Raw genomic sequence first — 23,575 nt, forward strand, 5'->3', positions numbered from 1 at the left:
ACATGGTGCGAGTTCCGTATAATTCTTATATAAATTTTTTGTTTCATGGTCCATAGACCCCAAAGCCATAGTCAAATCAAAAGTTTATATATATTTTTATATATCTACATTTATATAAATTTTGTGGACACGATAAAACTGCCCCTATTTTTCTCAAATCACTTTCAAACTGATGAATAAAATCTAGTAGTGGAAAATATCGGTCAAGTTCGTTTATGGGCAATATCCGACCAAAAGGGTAGAAAATGGGAAGGTTTAAAAAAAAAAAAAAATAAATTTTTTCTAACTCCCGTAATATGCAAAATATCACATCCGTTTGAAAATCCTTTACCTGGATAATTTTTTGATACGACCAATCATATCTGCAAGGGGTTGTAAAAACAAGGAGTGGAGGACAAAAATTCATAGCTCTTTTCGCAGACATAACATCGAATTTGTACAAATTTTGTAATAATCTTTTAATTTGTATCTAAAACTTTTGTCTGAAACATTACTGCAAGAGGTGGAAATAGCAAGGGTAGAAAAACAAATGTCATTAGTTTTTAAAATAGATTTACTTTCATTTCCATTATAATTTATTGTAAAACGTCTTAACTTTATCTAAAACCTTTGGCTGGAGTGAGTTTTAATGAAACGAACTATTACCGTAAAACAAGAGTTGAAATTTAAAAAAAAAAACTCTTTTTAAGTATCAAATTCGTCAGAATTTATATATAACTATCTTAATATTACCTTGAACCTTTGTTTAAAAAATATATTTATACGACCACGTATTAGTAAAATGTATGAAAAATAGGGAAAATTGTGTATAAAGATAAAAAATGATTGCATGACTACCTTAATAGGCATATTATGAAATTCGCTAAGATAACCAATGCTGGATGCATTAAGTTAAAAATAATAAATTTCTTTTCGCGGCATGGAATATGAGAAAATGTTAAATATATATATATATATTTAATATTGACGAACATGTAGGATGGTATGTCGGCTGCATTAAGTTCTTGAAATGTTCCAGGAGTTATAGCAGTTACCAAAATATTTCCAAAAAAGAATATGTACTTCTAAATATACCTACACCTGTAGGTTTTGCCGAAAGGGATTTTTGTTATGTAGATAGATAAATGTAATGCAGGGTTAATAAACGTTAATTTTAAATTTTTTTATTTTATTGATGAAATAAAGTAATAACGCTCGGGTGTTGCTTAAGCTTGTATTGTTTTGTCCAAACGTTACTACCAAATCATTGTGCACAACATAATTAGTATCGATAACGTTATTTAGGTGATATTTTCAAAAATGTGTAACTAAAATATGGAGTCTGAAAACCTGTGCACAATCTCAATTTCGAATACAAATTTACTTACTTCTATTTTTAAATATCAATATTTACATTATTATTGTAACTTCTCTCCGTGAACGTATAGTAATAATTTTAAAATTTAAGTATTTTGTTTTGTTATTGTGCCATGGTAACTAATTTAAAGTTATGTGTGTTTTGGTTCATTGACCAATAAATCTTATTTTATTTAACGATAGTAGCGATTTTTTAAAACCGTTATACCTAAGTTCTAAATAACGTTTAGTGCAATAACTACATGTTGATAGCAAACGAATTTTATGTACCAGTTTTCATGTCTTGTTCATGAGATCCATCAATTTAAAAGTAATTATGGTATGTTGATAGAAATTAAGTTAAACGATCAAGTATTGATTCTGAACATGATGTTTGAAAAAAGATAAAAAGTTAAAGTGATTTGAGCTGTTAGCTCTAATAACGAAAAAGGAAATTGCATTGGCTTCCCATTTTTCATTGAGGAAAATTTTTACGAGTTTTGTTTGCTACACACCAATTTTCTGATTGTTCCTGGTTCAAGTTGGAAAATATGTATTGTTAGGAAAAAATCACATGGAAAACCATGTAAAATTTAATAAACAATGTCAGATTTCTTTTCGAAAGCTGTGGAGAGCTGGTAACTTGCAATATTGTGCGTTCTATTTGTTAACTGATTTTCAGCATTTGAATCTCGTCAGACAACTAAGTGTAATCCACCGATTTGTCTTTCAATAAATATTGTTAGAAAAATTGGTTAAGGGCTAGGATAGCCTACGTGATTGGAAAGTTTTGGTTCTATTTCCGGTTGGACTGAAGATTTTCCGAGTGTTGAACATTTCAAGCGCTATGCGATGTGCTGTTCTTTCGTCTTCTTGCTGCGGATGGCAACAGCTAACCACCGTTAATCACTATGATTGGAAAATATTCCAGTTTTAAGCTCGTGTCACAGTTTTGGGACACAATCAAAATCAAATCGTGAACTTTTAATACCCCTGCATAAAAACAAAACAATGTTAAATTCTTCCCAGTCACTGCATCTCGCCTGTGGACCAGCCCCGCCCAGGTTTTAGACACTAGTGGTCCGTCAAGATATTAAAAAAAACCTTATTAAAAACAATTAGCTCTCTAAAATCACAGTCACGTAACCAAGGGAGTACTGAGTGAGTGTGTTAGAGAATATCACAATAAGAATTTTTATTATATTTTTATGTGATTTTCTATGTAAAATCATATTTAATATGTTTTAGGTGAGTATTCAATTATATTTTAATACTTTGTATTAAAACTATATTTAATATGTTATAGATTTTTATTTGAATATATTAAAAAAATTATATTTGATAAATTATTTTATATGGTTTAAGTCATTAATTAAATTGGATGTTAAATTGGTAAATTATGCTGCCGTAATGTAATTAGTTAGAATGTAATCTTTTTTTTATTTCTAGATATAATTTATTAAACGTGGTTTTTGTCTCACGGTTCAGTCTAAGAGAAGGCATGCACGTCTAAACTGAGCTGAACTGAAGTCGAAATAAATAAATAAAATAAATTTTTCGCCTTGACCTAAAATTATCAGAGAATCTTATTAATAAAATTTACAAACCAGCTGAAACGTTCTACTGTTCGAATCTGTTCCTACTCATCGATAGAGTGCGACGATTTTTGTAATCGCTTTAATGTTACTATTGTATCCTCAAAGACTTGGTATTTCATTTCGTGTCATGCAACACCGTGTGCAACCTTGATTATTATGTATGTTCTGCAGAGATCTGGGGTATTTATTAACCTTAGCAATAGGTTCAACCAATCGTACTTGTTTCAGAGTTACAGAGGCTCAAGATGATACAATTGCATATTAATTTGTCTGACATTTGCCAATTACTTATAAACTAATAATGAAAACAATATTTTTTTTACATGATAACGTCTTATAAATCGATGAACGCCGGCTGCACGCACGAAAAAATTGTCACGTTCCGCCTGAGCTGAGCGTGCAAGAACCGGCCGACCACCGTGCGAGAAAATCTTCTATAATATCAAACAGGTTCAGGCGGGCGTTTTAACTAATTGTTCGTGATTATATTTAAACAAATTTATTATTTAAATTAAATTTGCAAAAACTGTAAATAATATTTGAAAATTATTAAAAAAGTATGAAACATTTCATCAATGTTTTCTTATGACGTTATCACGTAAAATTATCGTCCGTAAACCTACTTTACAGACAACCCCCTTTTTTTTATACTGCATTAACTTGTTATGACGGATCGTATCCTCCGCGGAGTCGATGTTTTGAGCTTGCAGCACGGGACATGTTTTCAGTTCGGGCACTACCAGTGCGGTCTGACCCTCCCTCGCACACTGCAGTGCTGGCGAGAGAACAGGATGTCGAGCTACATATATCTCCGAACGAGGACAGCGGCTCAGCAGCTGTATCTGGTCCACAACCACTGCCCCCTCACCCCCCCCCCCCCCCGCACGGAGGGGGCTGAAAAATATTCATGCAGGAAGTTGGCCAACTTGCCGCCAGGAAGTTTCCCTTCCGCCACCGTGAATTACCGCGCGCAAGGAAAAGCTGGGAGCAGTTTCCGTCTTGGGAACAAAGCACGAGGAAGGAACGCACCTGCGGCAAATAATAAAAAAACACCTGCTTCTACTCTCGAGTGAACTGTTTAGAAAGCTCTCTTTTGCGTATTTTTGACCAAGCATAACCGCGAAGTTCTGCATGGGAAACAGACATGCAGTGAGCAAGAAACACACGTACAACATTATTTATAAGTGTCAAAAGAACTTTAGATGTGAAACTAAAAAGAAACGCCCGATTTCAAATACCCTTTTGTCATTTAGCTGCTACATACACAAAAAAAAGTTTGGTTGAACGAAATTTTGTCACACACGAGCGATATAGAGTTTTGACACAGGGGAAGTTAGCTGATGTTTTTTTTTTTTTTTTTTTTTTTTTGGTGGATACCACGCAACTGCACCCTGGAGTTCACGCGAATATGGTCTATAATGTTCTGCATACGTGTGGTTCTGTTGCTGGTAGCGAGCTCCGAAACCTGTTAAGGTGGGTATCCATATGTTGCATGCCACGCGTTGCGTGTGTTCGTTACGTGTAACCCTGTGGCACGACACAGGTGCAACGATGTTGGAAATTCCACCGCGTGTTTCATCCGTCACATCGTTACCGTATCACAAACAAATGTCACGTCCCATGGACACACCAGAAGGGCAGTTCATCAGCAGCCATGAGCCAAGTTTAACTTGCAGCAGCCGCCTTCATTCTTGTACACGTCACGTTCAAAATAAGAAACAAGAGAATGTCAACTCGTTGTTGGATGTCGAAAGTATTTACAAGTAGGGAACTGTACGGTAGCCCGAGTTTTTTTGGCTGATTTGAAGTTTCAGACAGTGAGTGGACTGTACAAGAACTTCATGAAAATGCATCCGATGGAATTTGAACTTTTTTTTCTGAGTTCAAATATCCTTAAATAACATGAGGTATTTTTAAATGAGGTGAATTTATTTAATTATCCTGAGAATGGGTTTAACCATAGCAAATAAAAGTGTAAGTATAAACAATAGCATTAACACAGTTTAAATGAAATATTATTGCGTGTTTATAATTTTTTTTATATTATCTACCTCATGAAATGGAAAGGAGGTAAGTGCGATTTCATTGAGATAACATATATACTAAACACTCTAAAACACAAGTTTTATAATTCATTAATTGATCTATACTTAACATGAAAGAGGCCTAAGAATACTCACTTAAAAAATTTTTATTAAATGGTTTTGTAAAGAAATAAATTTTTTATACACCAGACGAATTTGTTCAGTCTATTTATTTAAAATATTTGTAATGAACCACATACTTTTCTTTCAATGGTAAGATGTTAGCAATACCCTGAAATTGCTCGAGCGAAGCAGCGGATGTAATGAAGAAGGACTCTTCACCCGTCCACGCTGGTTCTCTCGCCGAGCCGTGACTTCCTTCGACGCGACGGCGAAAAGACCGACAAACGACGGGTTGAGCCCGTTGCGTATCTTCGTGTCAAGTTTCGACACGCATCGCTGCAACGGGTCCCGCTTGAACTTGCACGTTTTGGCCACGTTAAGGTCGTTAGCAACGTATGGACACCCTCCTGTTACGGAAATGTCCTCTGCTGGAACGAGCGATTAACCACAACCCGCGGCCTCTATAAGATTAACTAATTGATTTTAACATTAAATTCGTAATCAGTGACCTCGAAAACCCCTATAACGAAGTTTGTATGACATAACATTGGTTTTTGTATTTTTGACCACGTTTGCGGGCAAATCTCCCACTGTGCGCCATCGCAAACACATCAGAGGTTATTTTAGAGCAAAGAGATTTGGTGCCCGCTTGTTTGTGGCCCGTTCGTGGCCCGTTTGTGGCCCGTTTGTGGCCCGTTTGTGGCCCACACCTGAGCACACGCCCCCTGGGAGTTTGAGCTCGTGCGGGCGGTGCGACACCCAAACAAGCCTGATTGATAGGAGGCCTGCTCGCCAATCAGGAAGGGGGCAGACCCCGTGCTGGTCGCTGGCTGGTTAATTGGGCGCTCTTCAAAAGCCCTACTTAATTATATCCCTCCGCACATTGTATGTACTCTTTCCCGCCCCTGCGCTGCTGGCCGAGAGCTGTGGAGCCCGTGGCGTGAACCCTTACAATGAAACCCAATTATTACTCCGCTGCTTTTGAAACAAAAACCAGATACGAGCATGTGGTTGTGTTTATTATAGACAAGCTCACATCCGCTGCTTCGCTCACGCAATTTCAGGGTATTGCTAACATCTTACCATTGAAAGAAAAGTATGTGATTCATTACAAATATTTTAAATAAATAGACTCAATAATTTCGTGTGGTGCATAAAAAATGTATTTCTTTACAAAACCATTAAATAATAATAATTTTTAAGTGAGTATGTTTAGGCCTGTTAAATGTTTCGTATATATCAATTAACTAATTATAAAACTTGTATTTTAGAGTGTTTAGTATATATGTTATCTCAATGAAATCGCACTTACCTACTTTCCATTTCATGAGGTGGACAATATAAAAAAATTTATAAACATGCAATTATTTCATTTAAACTGTGTTAATGCTATTATTTATACGAACACTTTTATTTGCTATGGTTAAACCCATGCTCAGGATAATTAAAGAATTTCACCTCATTACAAAAATACCTCATGTTATTTAAGGATATTTGATACATTAAAAATTTTTTTTGAATTAAATAGTACAGATGTCAAATTTACTAACCAATGTATTAGTTGACTATAAGTTTGCTTAGTATTACTTAAATAATCTGTTTGAAGCGAGAACAAGTGGAGCTCGCGACTGCACCTGGGCACTCAACATGAGCTTGTTTAAGCGGAGAATACCCAGGTCCCAAACCTCCTCACGACTGGACAGTCGAAAGCTTTCCTCCGGAAGCGGTACACTGAGCGTCGTGTTCATTGGTGGAGGTGGTGTTTATTAGTGATGTGCATAATCGATGGAATTAATCGACACGTGGATTCTTGCTATATAATTGACATATATTCTGGTATTTTTTGGGGGGAGGGGAAATCACTTCTCTCTACAACACGAGTGTAACTTCATTGTAATTGTTTCAGTTTTACCTATTTTTTTTAAATTAATAGTTTTAATAAAATTAATCGTATTATTATAACACTTTAAAAAATTGTGAACTATCATATTAATCCTTGCAAATCAAGAATGTAAGCAACATAGTATATTTTTTTACTGTCAACTTAATTACAGTCCAAATTAATTTGAAAAACCATTGAACTTGTTGAAGTGGCTGCTTAAGCCACTGCACGAAGCTCACTCTTCCAGATCACCTTCTTGGTCACCTTCAAGGTCACCTAGGTCACATTTTAAGTCCCCTTATATGTCACTTCTAGGTCACTTTCTAGATCCTACCTCAGAACATCACATACTGCCGAGCCATCGCATTCTTCGTTCTCGGATGAAACACATTTAATGGAGAAGCGTGATTTCAGACTATTTGCTTTCAGTCTCTTGTTCTTTCTTTGTAGGCGGCAAAAAAGTGAGTTCTTGTACTAAATAAATTGACTTCTCAAATTTAAAAAAAAAAATAATCGCATATTAAAATATATATATGTATGAAAAAAAAGGCGAGGTTCTTTTTTTTTTTTTAGATACGCTATTTACAAAAAAAAATGTCGTAATAAAATGAGTTGTGGGAAAGAACCCGTGTGTTGCGCCACCAGCCGAGAGACTCCGTGCCTTCCACTCACTTGATTGGTGCTTGTTAGAGGCGGGACTCGCAGTAGTTCCGGAGGTTTCCGCTCGGAGTGCTCGCCGAGTGAGAGTTGAGAGTTTTAAAATGCAACGAGCCACCCTCCGTCGAAGCTAAGTGCCTAGGGTTGAGTGAGTGAGAAGTAGGGAGGAGGAGGAGGGGGGGGGGGTGAAGGAATCGGTAATAAAGTTAGGGGGCGTGGCTTCTCGTCGTGCCAGTGTATGCAAACGAGAGGGGGGCATGCTGACGATTGGCCGGCGCATTGTCCGCTGATTGGCCGGCTGCTCTTCAGGACGGCGAAGAGAGAGGCGTGGAGGCTCGGTCGTGACTCACGGACACTCGTCAGGGTCCTGTTCCCGTGTCCGTCCGTCCGTGCGTCCGTGTGTCCGTGGTAGCGCTGGTTCCGGACTCCGGACTGTCTCCACGGGCTGCTCTCGACGTCAGCTCTCCGCTTGGCGGTGCTGTTCAGTCGAGCACTCGTCAGAGTCCCTGCTCTTCGAGTGTTCATTGCCGCGGGGAAGATTCATTACAAACTAATTCATACACATAAGCATTGCTGGCGTAACCCGTCTTCCGTCCAACATGAAAGGGGGGTTGCGTCCCCGACACACTCTGGGTAAATACTATTAAAAATATGGAATACCAAAAAAACCTTTAACAGCTCAAAAAAAACAACCCTCTATTTAACCAAAGGTGTCGAGCCAAAAATAGAAATGTTATCAAACAAATTATAGGCTAGTCTTTGGCTAATAGTAATAAAAAATGCAGAGTACAAATATGCAGAGTTTTACTGAATCATACTTAATCACGATACCTCAGATGGTAATACAGTTATAGATTATGGCAGTTACTTGATTTTAGTATAAGCATAACAAAAAAATTACAAAGATAATACCTGGTATGCAAAATCTAAATAAAATGTACCCTTTTAATGGCCGTATAACTGGTTTACACTACATGTCATAGAAAACCCTCAAGAATGGATAACAACCAAAAAAAACTACACAAACACACTTGGGGAGGTGGTAATGTTCCCTGTGCGATTATGTAATTACACTTGTTGTCCGCGCTTGAAGGGTTTCTATGACATGAAGTGCGAACCAGCAATGGGCGAATGTCCATCAAAATGTATTTTTTTTCAATTAACAATGCAGTCCGTGGACTTTCACTTGGATATCTTTACCAGGCAAACAAAACAATGAAAATTAATTCACTTTAGTTTGGTAGCCACATATTCTGTGGTGTGGCATTTCATGCTCATTTGTATATAAAATGGGTTTTTTTATTACTAAACACCGTTAAGTGCTTTTCGCACAGTTTAAATCTATCTTACTTAGCAACTAGTTTTCTGTTAGATAAACTAACGTTATAAACCTAGAAATTTGGAAAAAATATTTTAATTTGCTGGTAGGTGTGAGCCCACCCAACAGACTTCCTCCTCCGCTGTAAGAGCGGTGCTTTCACTCATCCTCCTGGTTTGTCTGGCGATAGCGGGTCACGAGGCAGGGTGGCGCGTGTTGTGTTCACACCCAGCGACCGCCGAGGAAAGTGCATTTGAAATGTAGATTCGAAGCAAAGTTTGATCATCATAAAGCCAGTTGAAGTGGCTTCGCTTGGAGGTCTTATCTGTACTGCATCCTCTGGCAGAGAGGTTCCGGAGGCATGAATACACGTAACAAACTACTCTTAATTTTCTTAACAGCTTTGAAATACGTTAATGTAAAATTTTAATAGAATACCAATCAAATAAGATTTATATCCAGAGTAAAAAGTCCATTTTTAAGAAACAATTGGCAACACAAACGATGTCACAGTGTTTTAACATTTGGCTAGTCTCCAAATCTTTGCAATAAAATATATGGCCTAAATATCGTTATATAAATACTTTAGTAAGAGTAGATTTATAGAAGAAAGTGGTCAGATGTCAAACCTTCATCTGTAAATTTGAACTAAATTATTTTTTTGTCATTATATTTTTGTTAAATTATATGAATTTCTTCAATACAAACATACAACACTATAAATAAAATTGAACAATTCTAACTTCGCGCTTTATTAAATAGCTATCTGCTCTGGTGAACGGCTTTTGAGATTTTTTAAAAACGAATTGTAATTAAATTATATGTATCACTATCTGCGTTATATGGCCTTTAATTACTGTGTTCATATGATCCAAAAGCAATTACATAAAAACTGGATTAATATCCAAAAAATATGTTCACTTTTAACGAATAAATATTTTCATAAGATATTCAATGATATACAAGATGTATAAGGTAATATAACATATATAAGGTTATATAACTATAGAGTATATATATGGAACATTTAAATGCAGGTGTGTCCCACGTGCTAACTCATGCCGCAGTGTGAGGGGGGGGGGGCGATTTCTGACATGGTTATTATGTTATGTCTGTTAAATTTTTATCAGTATTGCTAAACCAAGAATGCAGTGAAATATTAGTATATCTAATAGAACCATACATTATTCAATTATAAAATGGCCAATGTCCATCAAGGAAAATATTTATTTCTAACAGTGAAATCGGTACAGTAATTTTCGTTTCTCCTTTTAACAAACAAACAAAATAACTGCCTCCCTTGATGATACCATTTGAAAGTCATTAATTCCTTAAAACAATTACGGATACAGTGTAGCTTTGTGGTTGTATATTTTCGTTTCACAAATCTGTAAATAATGAAGGTGTATATTCTACACGTATGCGTAGCAATTGTCTCGTACAGAATGGAAGATCAGTTATCAACTAGAAGCAAGCTTTTGGAAACTTGTACTGCCCCTCACTTTCATGTCAATAACGAGTTTGGTAATGACGTTTACGAGGTGATTGGATTTTTTTAGCGATGCTTTTAAATAACCGTTTAAACTTTTCAACGCTGAGTCAAGTGTAATATAAACCTATTAACAGTCGCGTTTGAGAAAATCCGATTTGCAGTTTCATCAGCTGTAAATGTTTTTCGTTACTCTTTGAAATGTAACGTTCGGAATGTGAGGTGAATGGGGGTCGAGTTATATTCAGTTTCAGTTGCCTTTTTACGCTCGTGAAATTTGCCATTTGTCCATTTAGAACTCAGCGAAAATTTTCATTACGAATTCTGCATTGTGTTGTTCTTTCTAAACATGCTATTTTAGATAGTGCAACAAATAGTCATTACTTTTTCTAGCAAACACTACGAAATTCAAGGTTTTTTTCTAATAAAGCAACAGCGTAATTTTATTTGTCTGCTAATTTCATTATTTTTAACTGTAGTGCTCATTTCTAGAAAAATTGTCTTAATTTTAAATTTTTGCTTCTTAAAACTAAAAAAAAAAATTGTTTTCTCACGTCTACGAACGCGCGACAAGAGAGAATGTTAGGGTTTTTGAAGGTGAGTGTGTTTGGGCGATCGTGAAGAAAAGTGAAACTATTCTGTTCATTTTTGAACATGTCCGGAGCAAATTCCCTGTTGAGTCGCCCCAAAATTCCTTCATACAACCAAGTCCATTTGCTTGATCTGCAGGGCTCCAGAAATTGAGCAAGTATGAATACGTCTACTAGTTTCACATGTGCCGAAGCTTACAAGTGTACGTCCAAACGGGTGAGAAGAAAATCTTCTAAGCTGTTATTACTAGATCGTAAAATACAGTAGGTCACAAAATGCCTTAGGTCGTCAGTCACGTTCAGTATTATATTCAGAGTCGTTATTTTTGATGCCTTGATTCTGTGCCAAATTGAAGTATGAATCAAGCAAGTCTCAAAATTTCTGTCCCATGTTTATAGGTATAGTTGCGCGGGCATAATTTTTATATTTATATTAAGTGGCCCGCCTCGTCAGGGGTGGATGTGTGTCAGTGAGGCGGGATGCTAAGCGCGACGCTCGCTGGTGCTTCTAGCGCGGTGTCTCCTCTGGACTGGCGCGCAGTCTTCTCGTCGTCACAGCACAACTGTGAAATTTGAGCGGTTACCATTATTTTACATGGTGGAGAAATTAAGATGAAGGTTTAATGCAAGTCTTTTGAGTGGATTCAAGAATCTGTACCTCATGTTTCAAGCCTAAAGGTTATTCTGAAAAGAAAAATGCTTTTGGCAATTTCACTTTTCCAAAAATACAGTTCAAAAACAAAGTATGTAAAACAGCCCTCGGTGCAATCATAAACGCTTTCCGCTCTGATATCTCGAGTAGTTTTCAGACCTCTGCACGCCGTATGTGTGGTGCGGCACTCGGTACTCCCGGCTGAGAGCGGTACCAGGTACCGGGGCGAGGGTACTTCACTCGTCCCTTCGCCCCGCCGCGCGGAAGGCAACGGGCGAACCATCGCAGGGTCACCCTCAGGTGCGGCGCTGCCTCGGGGTCACGCAATCGGGACTCGTGATCAGTTCCCAACAGCTTTCTAATGTTCGCATAATCTCGCCATTTTAGACTCAGCTCGTCGGCCGTGTAAGGGCAGAGTCAAGGGGAGAGGGGGAGAAGGGTGTTCCACGCTCTTATCTCGCCCCCCCCCTCCCTGCTCGCTAGGCCCTACAGGGCGATCAGCAGTTGCAACACGTACCTCGCTCCGGGCAGACGGCGGAGTGTGACTCTCCCCCACTCTCCCCCACTCTCCCCCACTCTCCCCCACTCTCCCCCTGCCCGGCAACATGGCGGTCTTAAAATGCGTGTTCCGCGAGTCGTTAATTTGATTCATATTCCTCCCCTTGCGCCCACCCACCTCTCCCAAGGCTTGGCTGGTGAGGGGCGGGAATCCTAAGATGTACATCAAGCTCTGTCCCTGCCCGAACACGCCCGAATATTCACCTTCGGCCAACCTCGGGTTTATTTATATGTCTCTGTTTATTTTAATGAAGCTATACTAACCTAACTAACCGTCCATAGTGTTTTTAAGTGTTTTAATGTAGCTAACCTAACCGACCACTTTTAATATTTGAATTCATTTTTCCTGCGCAAAAATAAAACAAATCCCGAGGTTGGCCGAAGGTGAACATTTCGGGCGTGTTCGGGCAGGGACAGAACTTGATGGACATCTTAGGCTTCTCAGCTCTGGTACAGACCGACCCACGCTTATGTCTGCAGTACACTGCACTCTTAGTGCACCCAGGGTTTTCCCTCGTGTCCGTGCAGTGTTTCATAATCCAGATATCAGATAGGATAGTTAGTCACGTGCACCAATATCTGCCGTGGCTGGCCAATCCGCGAACAAAACACACGATGCATGCTTACATGGTTGAAACTCCGCATGATATGGCTTAGGTTAGGGGGGGAAACGCCTACAGTGCGCGCTGTAGCGAGATCTCCAGCGGTTTAGAAGAACTTCGGGATATGTGCTTATTTGGAATTCCGAGTGCACCAAGAGTATTTTCAAAATTCAATTTAGTAATTTATAAGGTTCCATACGATCTCCCTCATAAAACTGTTGTGCCTAAATCGATTCATTTTAACTTAGAACAAGGAATAATTCACACTCATCCACTGCCGTGACTTCACACGAAAATTGAAGTGTCTATTTGATAAAGAAATTAATAATTCCACATCCGTCCAATTACAAATACGCAGAATATTTGGCAATAGCGCGCACAGAAACAAGGACAGCAGGTGTGTGTCAGACAGAGAGCAGTCGCCCCTTTACTACCACACTGCTGTCTAAGCGTGGGACGCCCTATAGAGAGGTGGAGAGGAAATGTCCCCACCTAACACCGCCCCTCCCAGGGTCTGGAGCGGGCAGAGCGTGGCGGAAGCTCCACCTCCATGGAAATTATTCCATTTGCAGCAGGAGTTTCCTCTTTGGAGCCCCGCGCCGTCACGGTTGTGTGGAGTTAGGAGGGGGGAGCTTGTTTACCACTGAGATTGCATATTACCATGCCGGACCCCGAAACACCTGCTGTGCGGGAGCTTATTTCCAAGCGTCACTTAGTTAGTGGCTCTTCTTGTTTCCCAGCGTCACTTAGTGGCTCTTCTTCTTTCCCAAAGTCACTTAGTGACTCTTCTTCTTTCCCAGCGTCACTTAGTGACTCTTCTTCTTTCCCAGCGTCACTTAGTGGCTCTTCTTCTTTCCCAGCGTCACTTAGTGGCTCTTCTTCTTTCCCAGCGTCACTTAGTGGCTCTTCTTCTTCCTCAGCTTCACTTAGTGGCTCTTCTTCTTTCCCAGTGACACTTAGGGACTTTTCTTCTTTTACAGCGTCACTTAGTGGCTCTTCTTCTTTCCCAAAGTCACTTAGTGACTCTTCTTCTTTCCCAGCGTCACTTAGTGGCTCTTCTTCTTTCCCAGCGTCACTTAGTGGCTCTTCTTCTTTCCCAGCGTCACTTAGTGGCTCTTCTTCTTCCTCAGCTTCACTTAGTGGCTCTTCTTCTTTCCCAGTGACACTTAGGGACTTTTCTTCTTTTACAGCGTCACTTAGTGGCTCTTCTTCTTTCCCAAAGTCACTTAGTGACTCTTCTTCTTTCCCAGCGTCACTTAGTGACTCTTCTTCTTTCCCAGCGTCACTTAGTGGCTCTTCTTCTTTCCCAGCGTCACTTAGTGGCTCTTCTTCTTTCCCAGCGTCACTTAGTGACTCTTCTTCTTTCCCAGCGTCACTTAGTGGCTCTTCTTCTTTCCCAGCGTCACTTAGTGGCTCTTCTTCTTTCCCAGCGTCACTTAGTGGCTCTTCTTCTTCCTCAGCTTCACTTAGTGGCTCTTCTTCTTTCCCAGTTACACTTAGGGACTTTTCTTCTTTTACAGCGTCACTTAGTGGCTCTTTTTTTTCCCAGTGACACTTAGGGACTTTTCTTCCTTCCAAGCATCACTTAGTGACTCTTCTTCTTTCCCAGCATACTCATAAATTTAATAAAATAATTTATTATAGAATTCTAATTTTTAATTAGCCACTACTCCCTCACCAAGCTCTTTAGGGGATCAGTTTCCAGTGTCAGGGATCGCGACTGGCCCAGGAAGACAGTGTCATCGCCGAGGGCTCTGGGGTCGGTGGCGCCACTGCGGCAAACACAGGAACTTCTCTCCGCGAGAGCGCAAACACCTCGGCTCGTTAGCGGGTGTGCTCTGCGTGTCGGTGGCACACAGCCCCGCCCTCGCTGATGCCTCCGGGGGGGAGAGGGGGGTCTCTGTGTCGGCGCACTTGCTGGGTCCGCATCAGGGATGAGCTGCGGAGTGGCTCGTGTGGACAACCAGCCAGTTCACGTTCCCTCCACCACCACCACCACCTGCGGCGAGTCCAGATGGATCATGCGCTGCACGTACCAACATGGCGGGCCCGTTCGTTTACAAATGCATCAGCTGTGCCTGTATTGGGGGTTGGTCTGGATAAAAACCAACTCATATCATTACATCTGTATCATGAAGATTCGTTTTGTGGACTTTTACCATATTAACCAGTAATTATTTCGAATTTTTTTTTCCTAGCCTAAATTATTCTAAGTGTGTAAGGGGAGGGTCCAGGTTAGGGGAGGATTTAAGTGTGTCTCAGGCCGAAGCCTATACACTCTACCATGCGGGTTTTTAACCATGCAGGACAAGGGCGCGTGAATCGTGTGCTAATTATAAGAATTAATTACAGAATTATTTCGATACAATTTTCTTCCAATTAATTAGACGGTATTCGTTAATGAAAACAGGCTAGAACAGCCGATACAAATTTTAATAACGTCAGCCATGTTGGTATGTGAAAATCAGAAGAAAGGAAAAAATTGGAGAAAGAAACGTGTTCGCGTCTGACGGGTAATGCTTCGTCTGTATCCTCTCCTGATGTGGGCGCGACCTGAGTAGAGCTGGCAACACCGCGTCTCTGCGCATGCGCGGGTCGCGGCCAAGAAGAGCCAGGAGAGCGCAACTGCGCAGACGGAATACGACCGTAGAAAACAAACTGTGTGTTTGAGAAAATGCTAGCATGAAAATTTAAGTTTTAAATATAAAAAAACTTAGAATCGTCTTAAACATAATAATTTACATAAAAAAAGCAACTTTTCAAAACATCATTGGTTCAGAATTTATAGAATTCTCTATTTACGAAGTGGTGTATTGAGTGTGATTGCGAAATGTCATAATTTGGAATAATTTTTCACTATAATGAATAATCTTGGTAGCTATGAAATAAGCCAGGCTGCCGTGTGCACGTGTGCAGAAGTTTGCTCGTGCGTATTTTTTTTTTTTTTTTGCATTTGAAACGAAGGTAAAATGATCTTCAACACTCATAATTTGCACCTATGTAGTTTTTGACGTGACAACGTCTAATAAATCGATGAACACCGGCTGCACGCACGAAAAAGTGTCCCGTTACGCACATTGTTCCGTTACGCTGTGTCCCGTTACGTTCATTGTACGCTTTCGCCGCATCTATCTCTCTTCCACTCGACTGTTTATAAAATGAAGTGAAAAGTTAATGTGGTTTTCATTGCTTATTACAACAACAATTTCTGCAATTAAGGTTAACTATTCTTGCATTTTAAAAATCTGTTTACTAGTATAATTTCAAATATTTATTGTTTTATTATTAAAATAAAAAGATTCAATTTTATTCAAAAAGTATGCAATCATTTCATCAATGTTTTGTTATGAAGTTGTCACGTTAAACTATCGTCCGTAAACCGACTTTACAGACAACCAATTTTTTTTTAAATTTTTGAAACCAAAGACGAAGTACATATTTTAACGTAGTGATTTTGGTTGTTCCGTATTGCTAGATAGATAATCTTGAACATGCATGTGTGGTAAATATTCCCAGCAGTGATCCAGCGCAATAGCACGGCGTCCAGGGAGTGGGGCGGGCGATGCACGCGGCACAGCTCGCTGATGGCCGCAGACAGTCGCAGCGCGGCCACGGAGGCTGTGCCAGACAAATCAATGGCCCGCGCTGCGGTGTCGGGGCCAGTTCGACAGCTCTCCCGGGACGGGAAATGACGTGGCCACAAAGCCGATACCGGGCTTCCGGCCCGTAAATAAGTAACCGCATCCCAGGGGAGGCAACCTGCGCATGTGCGCGCGTGCCACGGCCGCCATCTTGGCGAGGCTGGCTCCGCGCGCTCTCTGCTGCCGGCTGCCGTATGTTCGCATCGCGAGACTTCCAGTTCAGCTTCGCTTGTAACTAACTAACGAGCTATGTGAACTAATCTTGGAACTCAATTTCAACCTACCTGAAAAAATACTAAACCCTGGATTTCGACCACATTTCCGACGGTGCATTGTATTAAAATACAGCCAGAATTGTTATATTTCATTAAACAGTTAATACTTTAAGATTTTCCTTTGACTTTGTAAACTTTGGTGTGCGCTATCCGCCACAGATGGCAGCACAGTGGTTATTCATATGAATTTAAAACTGCAAGTATATGTAATCCGGAATGTCAATACAATAATTTGGTACCATTGAACTGATCTGATGGAGCCAGGAGGTGAATAGTGGGACTCTTCAATGGCTACTGGTAAACCCCTCGAGTTTGGGCTATTTTTTTAACGAAGTCTATTACTGAAAAAATAATGTATTTTAAAACTATAATTTATGAATGTTTAAGTGTGTAGCTGATAAAAGCATCTTTTTTTTTAATTTTCAATTATATTTCTAGCTAACGTAACTGATAATATGATTTATTTCATGTTTTAAATAAATGTATGTAATTTTCTAAATCTAAAAGAATGATTAAAAGCTCACAACTAAAAAAAGCTTTACTTTAACTTATAGCGTCATTTTTTGGTGAATAATCCAAATGCACTTCTTAACACGTGCAATAAATGAATGTGTTGCTGTCAAGTGCAGCTGCATGCAGAGTGCCTGCAGACTCCTGGAGGACGACTTCCCGCAGTACGCTGGCGTTCTGCGGGCAGGCGCTGTCTCACGGCGCTAGAGTCAGCATTGAGCGTCAATAGTTAGGTGTTAAATCTAAAGGACTTGAACGTTTCTCATACAATTCACAGCTCAATGGGTTCCACCTAAGATTTTGAGATATTTACAGTCCACTTATACACAATATAGCTTAAGCAAGTGCTGTATTTAGTGTAAAATGAAGTGTAATTGTGCAAATTAATAACAAAATAAAATCAATTTTCAAAACTAAATATCCAGCTGATAGAAAAAAATATCGAACATAATCAAACATGAATTGTTTAATACACTTAAAATTTATTTTGAAAATAATTCTCAAGTGATGTTTATTCAGTTGTCGTGACCCTGGCACGAGCTGCCCGCGGGTCAGGGGTCGCCTCGCTCCGTGACGTCCGGCGACGTGTGTGGTCAGAGGTCACAACGATGTGACTGTCAGCTGCGTCCGTCGCCCCCGGGAGAGCAGCGCCGTGCGGCGGCCGCGGCCAGAACTACCACCACACGGGCGCGGTGACGGTGTGAACGTCCACCCAGCCTCTTGTACGAGGCAATCTTTGGAGGCTTTCCTCGCCCCGCGTCGCCCCCGGGAGAGCAGCGCTGTGCCCCCGAGTAATTCCCCTGTATACCAGCTTCCCGCTTCACTCGTCTGCACTGCGAGTAGCCTGGCTTCTCGGCGGGTTGCATTCCCCAGGCGGCCAACTTCCATGCAGAGAAAAACTTGTGCAGCGTTAAAAAGAGTGCTTAGAACTGAATGTTGATTATGTGAAATAATGAAACACATATATTTTGGAAACGAAAAATTACAATAAAAACCTTTTTCTCACGAGTTAATCTTTTTAAGGACCAGACGGACCTCATTTAATAAACAGCCGTCTTAGAACATGGTAGGCGATCCTCTACAAAGAATACCTGATAGAATAAAAAGGATGGTGTTAATAGGTAAAAAAGATAGTTGAGTCTCGACCAATAGGAAAGTTAAATGCATAATGAAGAGCTTGTTTAAATACAGTTCTAGTTGTGTGCTGAAGCCGTTAAAAAAATTGGTTGTCTGTAAAGTCGTTTTACAGACGATAGTTTAACGTGACAACGTCATAACAAAACATTGATGAATTCATTGCATACTTTTATGAATAAAATTGAATCATTTTATTGAATTATCACTATTTTGTATGGATACAAAGAAGGAGTGAAATGAAATCTACAATTTATTTGATAAAAATACTTTTATTTGCACTCATTAATTCAAATATGTTTATTACTTTAACTAAGAGATTATTTTAATTTTAACTTTTATACATGTTTGCTATTTGACTTCTTCCAATCTGTGTTATTCTGTTAAGGATAGGACGATGATAGGAAAAGTAGGAAACGAAAGGGAGTGTTTCAAGTTTAATGTGCCTCGAAAAAGTCAAATCGATGGTTGTTCCAATCGGGTGGAAGAGAGATAGATGCGGCGCAAGCGTACAATTAGCGTAACGGGACACAGCGTAACGGGACAACGTGCGTAACGGGACACTCTTTCGTGGGTGCAGCCGGCGTTCATCGATTTATTAGACGATGTCACGTCAAAAATAAATCAGAAGAAAGAGCTTCGTTCAGCGACCTCGAAGGTCCCGCCAGTTCGCTAGTTAGTCCCTGGTCAGCTGGTGTGACGCGGAGGGGGTATGCCCCTCCCTACGGGGTCCAGGGGCATCGGCCTCGCGATCTGCATGACTTCGTAATGAAGCACGCTAATTGGCTCCCTGGCTCCCCGCCCCGTGACGTCAGCCTGGGGCTGCTTCTTGTCCGCTCCTGGAGCAAACACAGCGGCTGTCGCGGCTCCTCTGCCCTCCGCTGCTTCTTGCTTCCTGCTTCGTCTCCCGCGGAGCATCTCTCTGAACAGTCGCCAGCGCAACTGTCGCTACAGGCAATAATACATTGCTTTATACTAGAGACTGGAAAAATTCGCGGTTTCAATGACCTCTAGGATAGACTCCACGATCCTCTATGTACTGGGATAAATTGCACCTGCTCATTGGATACTGACTCGTGACACGCGTTACTTGCGATGCTTGTGATTTGATACTTCTTTTGTTGAGGGTTTTTCACTGGCTTAGAGTCCTTCAGATAAACGGTGTTCCAATCACTGACTCAACATAAAGGTGTACGAGTTTGGAGTCTAGCCTACCGCGAAATGAATCCGCGAATTTTTCCGGTCTCTACATTATACTGAGATCAATTTGAATTTAAACGCTGTTTCATTTTTGCACTGTTTGTCATGGGGGAAAAAAGAGTGGTTGTATGTAATGTCAGTTTACGGACGATACTTTTACGTGCTAAAGTCATAAGAAAACATTGATGAAAAATTTCATACTTTTTTAATTTTCAAATATTATTTACAGTTTTTACAAACGTAATTTAATTAGTTTGTTTAAATATAATAACGAAAAATTAGTTTAAAAGCCCGCCTTAATCTGTTTGATATTATAGAAGATTTTCTCGCACGGTGGATGGCCGGTTCTTGCACGCTCGGCTCAGGCGGAACGTGACAATGAGGCATGCTTTTTCGTGAGTGCAGCCGGCTTTCGTCGATTTATAAGACGGTATCACGTCAAAAATCATAAATGTAAAATATGAAATAGAAATGAGCACGCGAACCACAGAAACAAGCCTGAATCAACTGATACCAAAGAGATAAACATAACAATCAACCTGAACATATATGGACAACACCACGACATCACCAACTAACACAGTTGGTTTACTATTCTTTCCCAAGACAAACAGTGCAAAACTGCAATGGCGTATTTACAAGAAATTGTATTGATTCAAATATTCCCATTGCATGAATCATTTAAAGAACTTAGGTCAATTTCGTTTTAAAAATGGAATAAAACCTGCGTCACTCTTTTTTTTATAAAAAGTGCTTTTTAAAATAAAATTTTGGTTATCTGATATCCAAGACACATTCAATACGAAAATAAAATAAATCTGTAAATAATAATTAATTGTAGATTTTATACTGACTATTGATTTAAAAAAATATATTTAATTGAATTTATACTTTACCAACCGGATTTATAGTATCAATCCAGTCCTTTAACTATTAATTTTTTGCATGCAAAATTGAAGTAAGTTTTTAATCGCACCGAGTATAACTTCCAAAGCCCGCACATGCTCCGGTTAATTTTTTTTTTTTCCGTACACGGAGGAGAATTTTTTACCCGCAAAAAAGACCCATGCGTCGGTCGGACCTATCAGCGCGTCCGCGGCGTAGCGCCGGCGCCAGTATTAATGTGTCTAGCTCGCTGTCCCCGGGAGAGAGGCGAGGGGTTGATAAAGGTTTGTGGGGGGGGGGGGGAGAAAGGGAAACACGCGATGTGAAGATGGAAATCCCTCTTCCTCTGCGGGCCCTCGCCAAACAGGGAGTGTGGAAGGGGGGTGAGAGGGGTGGAAGTGCCCCTCACGGCCACACCGCTAGCCACCGTGGTAATCCCCCTCACACCCCCTCCCCACAGCAGGCCACCGCACGGAGCGATACTCGCCTCTGTCGCATGAATAATGACCGCTAGCCGCGCCGTGCGATTTTTTTTATTCGCTCTCGCAACAGCCGTCACTCTCGACTGTTTCCGACGAGCCTCCCTATACCAGCGTCAATGTCCCGGGGAACAACCCCGACAATCTTGTCTCGGGGTATAATATTTTCAATATCACAGATCTCCAGTTAAGGCCAAGATCACCCAAAAAAAAAATTGGTTGTCTGTAAAGTCTGTTTACGGACGATAGTTAAACGTGACAACGTCATAACAAAACATTGATGAAACGATTGCATACTTTCTATGAATAAAATTGAATCATTTTTATTTTATTAATAAAAAAATTAAATACTTGAAAGTATACTAGTAATCAGATTTTTAAAATGCAAGAACAATTTACCTTTATTGCCGAAATTGTTGTTGTAATAAGCAATGAAAACCACATTAACTTTTCACTTCACTTTATAAACAGTCGAGTTGAAGAGAGATAGATGCGGTGCAAGCGTACAATGAGCGTAATGGGACACAGCGTAACGGGACAGTGTGCGTAACGGGACACTTTTTCGTGCGTGCAGCCGGCGTTCATCGATTTATTAGACGTTGTCACGTCAAAAATCAGAAATTTGTCTAGGACATATAAATTTAAAAAAAAAAAATATGTCTCACCATATTAGATCCATAGTCCCCTTAATAAAAGAAAATGACATTGCCGATGATTAGCCAATAAGTCCGAGCACTTAGTTTTTCCCGGGGTGTCGAGGCCTCGCTCGCAGGGAGAGTAACCTTGTCTCGGGGTATAACATCTTAAGGCGACCATTAGCTTTGTCTTCATTCGCCAGACCAGTTCTTAAAGTTTTTTTTTTGTTCATTTATATTGTTATACTGCGACATTCAAATGTGTAAGTAAATGTATTTCTTAGCAATCCATTTTTATGAACATTTTTTTTGACACCTTGTAAGAAAAAGATGAATTTTTTAGTGTCTTGTTAGAATTTTCCTGTAAGATCTAATAAAAATGAGTGAATATAAACGTCTAGGAATTATTGCATTAAAAATATCTTTTCTATCCAGGTGATGGCCAACACATGTAAATAATAAAAAGAATATTATTTCATACGGGTAAAAGTTTAATTTGTTAAAGAGTGTCATAACAATATGAGATGTTAAGTTGATGTTTTGAAAATCACACGCTGAAAAAAAAAATCTGTTTTTTTTTTTTTTTGAAAAGTTCAAGTGAAAATGTTTAAGTGTGATTAAAAGGTAACAATTCGACGAAAGAATTTCAATTCGCCATTATAAATATATAAATAGTTCCAATGGGTTTTTCAGGTAGCGGACTTTGGTAATCTTGCACAGGCTGAAATGTGCTCCGTGTCTTTGATAACACACATTACATCTCTCGTTGCACTATCTCGCACGAGGCTGGCTGCGAAAGTCTGTTAACTCCGAGAACACTGCCATGAAAACGTAACGTGCTTCAGAAACTGCATTAGCTTTGAACTAATTGTTTTGGTCCCGTGAAGCCCGTGCGAGACTAAATTAGGGCTTAGCTGCCTTTCGCACACGCGCTCGCAATCTTCAACGGAGCACTTTAGACAAACTATGGCTGCTTCGTGTTTTTTTTAAGGAGGGTCTCATATTCTTTCATATTTTTTAATTAAATGGTTGTCTATGAAACTTTCATTAAACTCAATTCTACATGAAATATACAGACACAAAATAAGACGTAATAAGGTACATCATAGGAGAGAGTGAGAGATATAACAACAGATTCATATTTTAAACAACACGACAGAAGAGGGTATAGCGGCTGATTACTTGTAACATTTTTATCTTATAGTAAATTTTCCTGATGATTTCCGATTTCCGTTTTTAAAACTTAATTTTACTTACTACCCAGAGCAAATACATAATTAGAAGCATACAAATTTTTAATATATATTTTTAATACACTCATAACTTTTATGTAGTTTCTTTGGGTGTTTTTGTTTAAGATACTATATTTACTCAAATGTAATTTACTTTGAAATGTTGGTTCGATGTGATATAGCCCTCTTCGTTTATTACAGTCTACAGGAATTTATATAACATGGAAATGAAACATTTTGAAATAAAGAGTAGAAATTTTAAAAATTTGCTGTTGTTGTTTTTTGTTGTTGTGATCTGCCACGTCTGGAAATAAAATACTCGAAGTATGGTACAAGTTGGTGGAGCGGTTTGGAGTCGTGCGAAGTCCAAGCGGAAGCAAAACACGTGGATGGCGACTCCGGGAAGTGTAGTGGAGTACCGTGGACAGCTCCTCCAATGGACGCGCGTGTTTCTGGTCGAGCTTGGACATGCAGGCCTCGCCTCGACCCCCCTCCCCCCTGGACCACCCCTCCCCCCCCCCCCCGCCACGACCGTGCTCGTGCTTTCCAACTGGCATCCTCGTTGTCTATTACTAGAGACCTGCAAAATTCGCGGATTCATTTGGTGATAGGCTAGAATTCAAACACATATACCTCTCAGATAATTTTTCTATTGGCTTACTGTTCATCTGGACGAATATCAACCAGTTATAAACCCTCAACCAAAGAAGGATCGAATCACAGACAAACCAGCTGAGACGACTCACAAGTCGACAG

At 39.8% G+C, this 23,575-nt stretch overlaps 1 protein-coding gene across 1 annotated transcript; it reads right to left on the reverse strand.

Annotated features, from left to right (window-relative positions):
* Positions 1-13,536: 13,536 nt before the first annotated feature.
* On the reverse strand, positions 13,537-16,673 carry LOC134534628 (variable charge X-linked protein 3B-like). The gene is made up of 2 exons (XM_063373115.1): positions 16,568-16,673; positions 13,537-14,336 (listed from the first exon to the last, which is right to left on the reverse strand). Exons 1-2 carry the CDS (start codon positions 16,671-16,673, stop codon positions 13,537-13,539), a joined length of 906 nt encoding a protein of 301 aa, XP_063229185.1.
* Positions 16,674-23,575: the final 6,902 nt, after the last annotated feature.

Source organism: Bacillus rossius, chromosome 7 (genome assembly GCF_032445375.1).
Source record: "Bacillus rossius redtenbacheri isolate Brsri chromosome 7, Brsri_v3, whole genome shotgun sequence".
Taxonomy (NCBI): domain Eukaryota; kingdom Metazoa; phylum Arthropoda; class Insecta; order Phasmatodea; family Bacillidae; genus Bacillus; species Bacillus rossius.

What these genes read in the sequence shown, in the direction of transcription:
- LOC134534628 (XM_063373115.1), bottom strand. Translation starts at nt 16,673, where the DNA reads ATGCGAACATACGGCAGCCGGCAGCAGAGAGCGCGCGGAGCCAGCCTC. An exon ending in GTTGCCTCCCCTGGGATGCG is followed by an intron (nt 14,337 to 16,567) that starts GTTACTTATTTA and finishes CTGTAAAAGAAG; the next exon opens with AAAAGTCCCTAAGTGTAACT.